This window comes from Fulmarus glacialis, unplaced genomic scaffold, assembly GCF_000690835.1.
Source record: "Fulmarus glacialis isolate BGI_N327 unplaced genomic scaffold, ASM69083v1 scaffold47301, whole genome shotgun sequence".
NCBI classification, from domain to species: Eukaryota; Metazoa; Chordata; class Aves; order Procellariiformes; family Procellariidae; genus Fulmarus; species Fulmarus glacialis.
Genome location: NW_009194307.1, coordinates 5136 through 13826, shown reverse-complemented (window position 1 = coordinate 13826; position 8691 = coordinate 5136). Strand labels below are relative to the sequence as shown.

General features: G+C 46.6%; 1 protein-coding gene across 1 annotated transcript; it reads left to right on the top strand.

Moving 5' to 3' along the window:
* Window positions 1-6165: 6165 nt before the first annotated feature.
* LOC104084023 (TBC1 domain family member 16-like) lies at window positions 6166-8081 on the top strand (the record flags this gene model as incomplete). Its single annotated transcript, XM_009587724.1, has 2 exons — window positions 6166-6401; window positions 7451-8081. Coding segments are annotated over exons 1-2 (809 nt in total), but the record flags the coding sequence as incomplete, so codon positions are not given.
* Window positions 8082-8691: the final 610 nt, after the last annotated feature.

Here is an 8691-nt window from a genome sequence, read left to right as displayed (position 1 = left end):
GTGCTTTTATGATTCCCTTACTTTTGGGGAGGTGGTCTTCTCTCAAATTACTCCAGTATCTACCTCCTCGTTTGCTGAGTTCTGTTATCAGCGGAGATGTGAAGATGGATGGTCTGGATCCTTGGCGATTATTTGATGTATGGCCTTCAGGTGCTCCAGGGCAGGGATTACGGGTTGATATATTGCTCACTGTGTTGCTGACACTCTGTAAAACAACTCTGCTTCTTCCTCTCGGAGGTCTGCCCGTCTCTTCTGTTCTTGGGCTGGTAGCTTGTCTTATGTTCTTAGTTGCCACTCTGAATAGGAAGTAATGAAAATGAAAGATCTTTTAAGAGAAAATAGTAGAAAAGTTAAGACCAGGACAGCTCAGGGTAAAGATCTCGGGCTTGCTGCTTCTTTTGTAGAAGCCTCCTTTAGGTGTGTAGGCTTAGAGGATCTTGTTCTTGTTCTGGTGATAACTTTGCTAAAAGCAGAGAAGTCTCTGAAAGCTGCTTCTCTGACCCTCCGTTGGATTTGCTGAATATCTGGGTTTATTCTCTACGTCTCACTGTGTGGTTGGCGTAAAGCTGGAGAGCCGGGATGCGGCAGAGCGTTGCTTTCTCTGTCCAGCAGGCAAGAAGTGAGGGAGGTATGGTCCTGCCTGTGGCAGGGTGAGAAGGGGACTATTTTGAAGCATCAGAGTGGCAGAGACGCCTGGTCTGATGTCTGTCGTATTAAGAAAAGACTTTGTAATCAGTTCGTCAATTCAGCCATGAAACCAGGTTCCTGGGATTTTTTAGCTGCTGATATTTAGGGATCTAGTACTGTGAGCGTTATCAGGCCACGGCTACAGGACGTTGGAAATAAAAAGCCATAAAAGTGTTACCTCCTGCACAGGCACTGCAGTTAAGTAATATGATATGACGTTTAATCTTGTGGTGGAGGGACATATGGCACAAATAATTTCTCAGCGCTAAAGCGTGTGTTGTGGTTTGAGGGGTGGTAAGCTTTTTGTTTGCTTTTTTATGCCTAAGCAGGTGTGGCTGGGAGCAGCAGGCAGGCCATGATAGCATTTCATTTCCCTTTTTATCTCTGAGTCACAAACTTGCAGGATGTAGTCTGCTGTCCCTTTTTTACCTTCTCAGCTGAGATGCATCTGAGTGAAATCTGTTCCACTGAAGTGACTGCAATTGGAGTTGTGCGAGTGTCAGGTTTTCAGCCTTCGCTGGTGACTGCTGTTACTTTTCCTTTACGCTGTACTCTGCGTGCCACTGCTGCACCAGCAGGTCAGGGATGAAAGACTTTTTGGTGACCTACATAATTCTCCCCATGAAATGTGATGACTTCAGAATGGCTCCCTGTGGTAAACTTTTTTCCTTGATTTGGCTAGGTCATCTTAAATAGCTCCAGCTAATAGCTAGTAGTTTTGAAAGCTTTTTTTTTTTTCCTTCCCCATAATGTAGAGGTATTGCAATACAAAGAGAAGGTTGTTACAAGGGCTGTCATGTATACATAGAGAAGTATAGATCAAGTGAGTGACTAGCCGAGAGTTGCACAGAAAATCCAGTCAGAGGCCTAGAAAGAAGCTGTGAGTCCTGACTCCCAGGCTCCCGTACTCGGTCTCCGGTCGCTCTGCCTTCTAGCGCGCTGTAACCTGTGCTTGAGCTAGAGAGATGCAAACCCTGCATTTGCTTTTCCTAAGGGGAGGAAGAGGCAGGAACTTCTGCAGTGTTTGAGACCTCCCCGGTGCAGTGACCCTGTACTCCTTAAATAAGTAAAATCAAATTTAAGTCACTAAGGGCAAAAAAAGAAAAAAAGCCTGTTGCGTTTTTCTTACTTAAGGCATTTCACGCTTAAATTTGGTGCCGATGTTTGACAGCTCTTGTTTCTCCTCTGTGCCCAGACATGCTGTAGGTCTCATGTTTCGCTGCAAGAGCCCTGTAGCTTTGCTTATTTTGCTTGTAAAGCTATTAAACTCTTGCACAGCAAATTTGCCCTTGGAGCCGCAAGGCCCGCTGCCAGGCACAAAGTGCTCAGCAGTGTGACTTGTCGGCTGAGTCGACCCCAAAGCGCAGGCTGTCATGTGCCTCTATAGGCTAAATTTATTTGTGAGGGAAGCCTGGTTGCCTTGTGTGCTCATGAACTGCTCTGGTGCTGCACAGACCAGGAGCGATGGGCTGGAGCCTGTGTCAACCCATGCAGGAGCCCTGCATTGCCCTCCTTTGCCAGAATACAGGAATCTTGTGCAACCGGAGGCAGCAACATTTGGTCCAGCAGCGTCTGCCAAGGTGAGGGTGCGATCTGCCAAGCCAAACAGGATTTTGTTGTTGATCGGTTTGTGAGAAGGGAAAGGGCATTTCTAAGGGAGACGAGCAGCCAGTGTTATTTGAGATGCTGCTGGCTGGAACTGGTCAGGCTCTTGGGAAGAGGCTCCTGGGGTGATTTCAGGAGCTGGCTTCCCAGCACGCTTGTGAGATCTCGTGTAGCTGAGAAGTGCTGGCATTGACTGGGAGAGCAGCCAGGGGCTGCGCGAACAGACTCGGTAGCTGTAGCAAAGATTTTTAGTGGCGACAGTTGATGTGTGGGAGAAGAAAATGTATGTATGCTTAATAAATATTGGCACTCGCAAGAGCTTATCAGCTAATTCAGTGCTGCAGCTTCTAGAGAGCTGGGTTGTTTCTGCCACATTGAAAAGAATCCCTTCAGATCAGGGGATAAATAGAAAATTAATATGAAAAATACATTTTTTTGAATGGTGCTAATTTAATGCTGACTTAGCTGTAGGACAGTTCCTGCCTGCCTACACAAGCTCCTGCAAGAGGCAGCAGCAATACCTGCTTCTCCTTACAGCCCAGGCCCCACGGGCTGTGTGTGCAGACGACGTCCCACACAGAAAAGGGCTGAGAATAGAGCAAACCCTGCAGATTCGGTCTTTTTGTTACTTGCTGGTTTGTGTTATATGAACTCCTGTCTTCTGGGAAGGAGCAGCACATTCACAAGCTGTGTTTCAGAGACTTTTGGGGTTGTACGAGTAGAATAGATGACCTTCAGAGGTCTAGTCCATCACCTGGCCCTAGCAGGGACCAAATGCCTATCTATTTCTGTGGCTGTCTTTGAAACCCCCCAGCAATGGAAATGGCCTCTTCAGGTTGCCCTATCCTGGTACACCATTATCCCTGCTGTTAGAATGACTAAACTAGATATTCCTTGCCACAGTTCAATTGCCCTACTACTTCTCCTGTCCTCCGTAGACAGCTCTTCCTTTTTTTGGCAGTGACAATTCACATGTATGAATTGCATTCCCCTTTCTTTAATCTTCCCTTGGCAATCTCTTTCCAGATGACTCTTGTCACTCTCCCTGACACTGTCCAGTGACTTGCATCGGTTTTTCTTTAATGCTGCAACCAAAGCTACACAGTATTCCCTAGCCTGTGGCAACGGTGAAAGGATTAATTTGAGACTTGCTGATGATATTTAAATATCCCAGTATATCTGGCTGTTTGTTTGCAGCATTGTTAGTGGTCTCTGATTTCTGATGCATAGCTCTTCTGCAAGACAAATGCAACAGACTAAATTTCTATTCTTCACCTCATGTCTTTTTTTGTTGTTGTTTCCTCTTCCCAACCTGCGTGGGCATGTGCGTACCTGCAGCGCCGTCCACCTGCACATCGAGGCAGTGCTGAAGCAACAGGTGTTCTGCAGGATCAAAGTGGTATTTCCCTTTAAATTGCTCCTGCTTTCCAGGGAGCAGCTTTTGATCTTTTACCTGTTGCTTTGTTCTTTCTCTGCTAGGTAAAAGCTAATTAAATGTTGCCGCTGTTGGCAGAGGAGTCCTGCACCTCTGCCTGCATTCCTGAGAGCCCCTGGAGAGCTGCAGTAGGACATCGCACAAGCTCTTGTTTCATACGTGCATTCCATCTGCTGTCCTTAGTAGGAAAAGCTCACTCGTGTTTTCTGAGGAAGCATTCCCTGGTCAACAGCTGCAGCCACCTGATACCAGCTTCCTCCTTTGCTTATGCAGGTTTTGTGCTTTTAGAGTTCTGATGAAATAGCTGACATAGCTAAAGGTCTGGATATCCAGGCTGGTTTCAGCCTTGACAGCAGCGGGGCATAGCTGAGCAGGCCGTGCTGCCTACAAAAGGTTGTGGTAACAGATGACCCTCTTCAGGTGTGCTGGAGGCTGAGGGCCTTGATGCCGTACAGGTTGCTCCACATCACTGCTTCGGACTCCCTCAACGCTGTGTTGAAATGGTGTGTTGTAACTTAGTGGTGGGAAGGAGGAATTGCGGCAGAGTTTACCGTCTGTATTCTTGCAGGGTGCAATGAGAGGAAAGGTGACTTGCTCTTTAAATATGATTGAGGCAAATTACTTTCTCTGAGGTACAATATAGAGCCTGAAACAGTACTGTGGTTTTTGACAATCTGGACAAGAACAAGCACATGGCTCCGTTGGTGTTAGGTTTTTTGGGCTGAGACCTGAAGATGCATGTTGTGTTTGGTGCTAGAAGGAGACATGGGTGCAAAGGACTTCCAAAGTAATTCTCTTATCCTGAACACTTCCCGGGCACAGTACATAGCAGGGTTGAGGCTTCTCCATCAAGTTCCAGCAAAGCCTGAAATGCAGAAACTGCTTATGCTGTGATTCAAGCTGACAAATCTAGCGATTGCCAGTTAAACCAATACTTTGTCCTTTAACAAAGGCTCTGTCAACTACTTGGCAGTCTCATTTGCAATCTTCTGTATGTACAAATCTGTCAGAATCAGGACAGCTATTTTCCTTCCCTGCAGCTTTCACTTGGCTCTTTGGGAACTGCTAGTTTCTGTTTGCCCTCTCTGCCTTCTCGCTTCCTCCTTTGTCTGGACATACCATTAAAACCGTGTTTAAAGAAATCAGAGCTATTCAATGTTAGGGGCTTGCTTTAGGCCCCTAAATGTTTCCTGCATACAGTTTCCCTGATAGTACAAGTCAGGGCCTGTCTGCTTTTCTTTTTATTTCTGGCTACCCCTGTTGTGTGCTCTGCAGAACGTGGAGTGGGACTTGTCACGAGGAACGCACTGAGCTGATCTCTCCACGTGCCGCCCCTGGACCTGGCACCGTGGCGATGTGTGGTGTGTGCTAGGTCGGACTGGCCTGTTCCTGAGCAAGTAAGGCTGTGTAAACACAAAGGAACAAAAGTAGATGTTTCCTCTCCTTGTGTACTTTCGGCAGAACAGAAACCGCCGTGCCGCTGATGGTCTGCTTCCCAGCTAGGGATGGCAGCAGCAGGTAGAGCCTGCTCTGCGTTGAGTTGTGTTGGGCTATCTGTGGGATTGCTTCGTGCAAGACCCACCTGCTGTTTCAACACATCAGGTCTTCTTCCTGATCTGTCTGCTAAATAGTTTATAGCTTGGGTGACCCCTCTGGATTGACTGTAGAGCTCCTCATCAACAGCCCCGCTGAGGAGCACATCTCATTTGAGTACAGAGCTTACCTGGTGATTAGCTGGGGATCATACTCCACAGTTAGCTAAAGCTACCTATTGATAGAAGAAATGTTTGCCTTGAATTGGTGTGCCATACGCTGCTATTGGAGCAAACGCTGTTGAATATGGCTCTCTTGCCACTTATCTCTGAAAAAGCTCTATTTAACTATCACTGCTCAAAAAAAAAAAAAAATCCCAACCCAAAAACCTCTATGCCAAAAATTGTCAAGCACAAGATGAACTTGTTTTGATTAATGTTTTTCTGGAGATCAGTGGTTACTGTGGATGAAGCAGCAGGTCCTTGTTTAATGTCATGGTCTCAGCAGTTTTTCTGTGCTGAAGGAATCCTCCAGAGTCTACTCTGACTCTCTTTGACATCCCCAGGACAGTGATACATCGGGCAGCTCTGCATCGCTGAGCTATTCCCTTAATGGGCAATTTCCAGTGACAAGCATTACTTTTCTGTTTCCTCCCCACTATTGAAATGTGGTTTTTTGCTGTCTTCATATTTCTTCGTTGCAGAGAAAAACATCCCAGGATTCTGTAGTTCGGCATCTTTAAAACATAGAGGTGATGTTAGAGATCCAGAGCATTTGGAGGCTCTTGCTTGAGTTGTAGGATGATGCAGCCGTTGATGGGAGACTCCTCCTTCTCAGACAGTGGTAGGCATGTGTTGTGCTGTTGTAATATTTATTTTAACACTATTTTTCCTCCTTCTTGGCAGATCTTCTGAATTTAGCTCCTGATTAAAGCTGACAGATAATGGAAACATTTCCTTGGCGATGTCTCTGGGGCGACTCCTCCGACGTGCCTCTTCAAAAGCTTCCGACCTCCTGACCTTGAATCCTGGTGGTGGCAGCAGTTCATCTTCCATACTTGATGGGGAGATTATCTACTCTAAGAACAATGTCTGCGTCCATCCACCTGAGCTGCTACAAGGCATCGGGGAGCATCATCCAGGTGATAGGGTGTTGCAGGCACTGCTCACTCACTCTTTTTCTCTCTCCTGGGGTGTGTGTTTGTATCAAATTCTACATCTTGGGCCCTACAGAATGAAGAGGTACCGGGGGGGACAGGGCAAGGCAGTCTTATGGAAGACTAAGGAAAGCCATCCACAAGCTGATCCATCAGCTCTTCTTTTAGTAGGAAAATTTATTATATTTCTCCTTTTTCTTCTGGTCTAGCATGGATTTACCTGTTTTAGTAAGTCCTTTTGTATTGCCAGACGATGGACAGTTGTCATTTGAGGACAGTAACTTCTGTTGCTCTTTGAAATATGTGCATTGTTCAGGAAAGCCAAGTATCGTCTTGTAACTGTCATTGCTAGAGTGGCCTCAACAACCATTGGTAAAGGGGAAAGAAAGAAAACCTGATTGCGGCTGCACGCACTGGAGTAAATGAAGATAAATACTGCCCTGTGCCTTTATTCTCATATGTTACTGCGCTCTTTCATGTTTTCATCAAAGATAGCCGTGGCTACTGGCTTAGCTTCACAAAACTAATTATTCTGTGAACATTGACCCACGCTTCCATTTTTGTCTGTGTGACACTTTTTTTTTCTGTTGGCTTTCCATGAAAATTGTAGCCCTTTAGCTACAGTAAGGTAAATATTCTTGAGAAAGAAATGTTTAGCTGGCACTTGAAATTGTTTAACTAACAAACAGTAGAAGTTTTTCATGTGGCAACATATTTCACAATTTACTCTTGATTAGTAATCTGTCCAGGAAGTTGAAGTAATTGCATGTCATTTCTATGTCCACTTAGGCCAGAGGGAATTTAGACTATTCAAAAGCCATATGCAGACTTGAAATTATTTGTAAATACTGAATAAGGTTGAGCACTCCACAATTCATTTGGCAGAATTCTCTCCTGTTAAATAAAAGGGTTCATTTTGCCCATGTGTAATGGTAGTGAAGTGGGGGGAGACGGGAGAGGGCAAATTTCAGGCTTATGCAGTTTCCTTAGAATAAATCTGTGTCATAACTGGTTGCTCCTTTGCTCTCTCGAAGGCTATTTGTGCTTGTACATGGAGAAGGATGAGCTACTCGGAACCACGCTTATCCTTGCCTGGGTGCCAAACTCCCGCATTCAGAGGCAGGATGAAGAAGCCCTGCGCTATATCACTCCTGAGAGCTCCCCTGTCCGTAAAGCTCCCCGCAAACGCGGCCGCCACACTCAGGGTTTCGGCACTGTCCGGCAGGCTTCCCCCACCGAGCAGAGAGGGGCAGTGATCCTGAAAGGAGAAGACGTCCTAACTGTGTCACAGCTTGTGAAAGATGTGGCTTACATCAGCTCCCCCTCTTCGGAAGGGGAGAAGCTCTCCCAGTGCTGCCCCACGGCAGACGGCACCCGCCGGTCCCCCCAGCCTGCCCGCAGTGACTCAGGAATCCTATCGACAATCAGTTCTCAGGAGGAGCAGAACAGGTCGGAGCTGTCGGTGGAGGGGACGGAGGAAGGTCTGGACTGCAGACCAGAGCCGGGGGAGGACGAGGGCTCCCTGGAGCTGTCTGCTGATGACGTGAGCAGGGACAGTACTTTTGACTCTGATTCTGATGCCTTCTCTTCCCCCTTCTGCCTCTCTCCCATTAGTGAAGCCCTCGGGAAAAGCAGTAGTTCTGTGTTTCTGGATAATGAAAGCAGGTGAGTGCCTCCTTTTCTCTAGTTTCTGGGTGAATAGCTGGGGTGCTGGTTGCTGAGCTTGGAGATGCGGAAGGAAACTGAGAAGCGTCACAGTGGCGTTGAGCTGAATATCCTGTCTTGCTTCAGACACCTGTATAATTTACAGGAGATTGTTTGCCAGCCAGTCCTACTTCTGCTCAGTGAACCCTGGCCCCGAACATTCAGGGCTGTATGTGCACAGCCTTTCAGGTGAACTGTCTTGAGCCCTGGAAGCAGCATTACTAAATTAAAGAGGTCCTTTGTTGGTCTAATTGGCTCTGCTGAGGAGATGTGCTAGTTACTTCTTGTGGAGAGCCACATCAAAGTGTCTGTCTGACTTCCTCTGAGCCGTGGGTGCCTCTCTGCAAGGCACCGTGTTGACATGAAGTCGGCATGTATGAGCTTGTTTTGCTGGTGTTCAGAACGTGGTCCCACTTAAGACATATAAATATTAATTCTTACATGTCTAACCTGGATATTTTAGTCAACTGGTATATCTGGTATATCTAAACATCAACGCTTCTCAATGGCATCAGCAGTAAACTTGACATAGAGGAAAGAGGGCACCTTGGCAAAGGAATAATGAACAGTA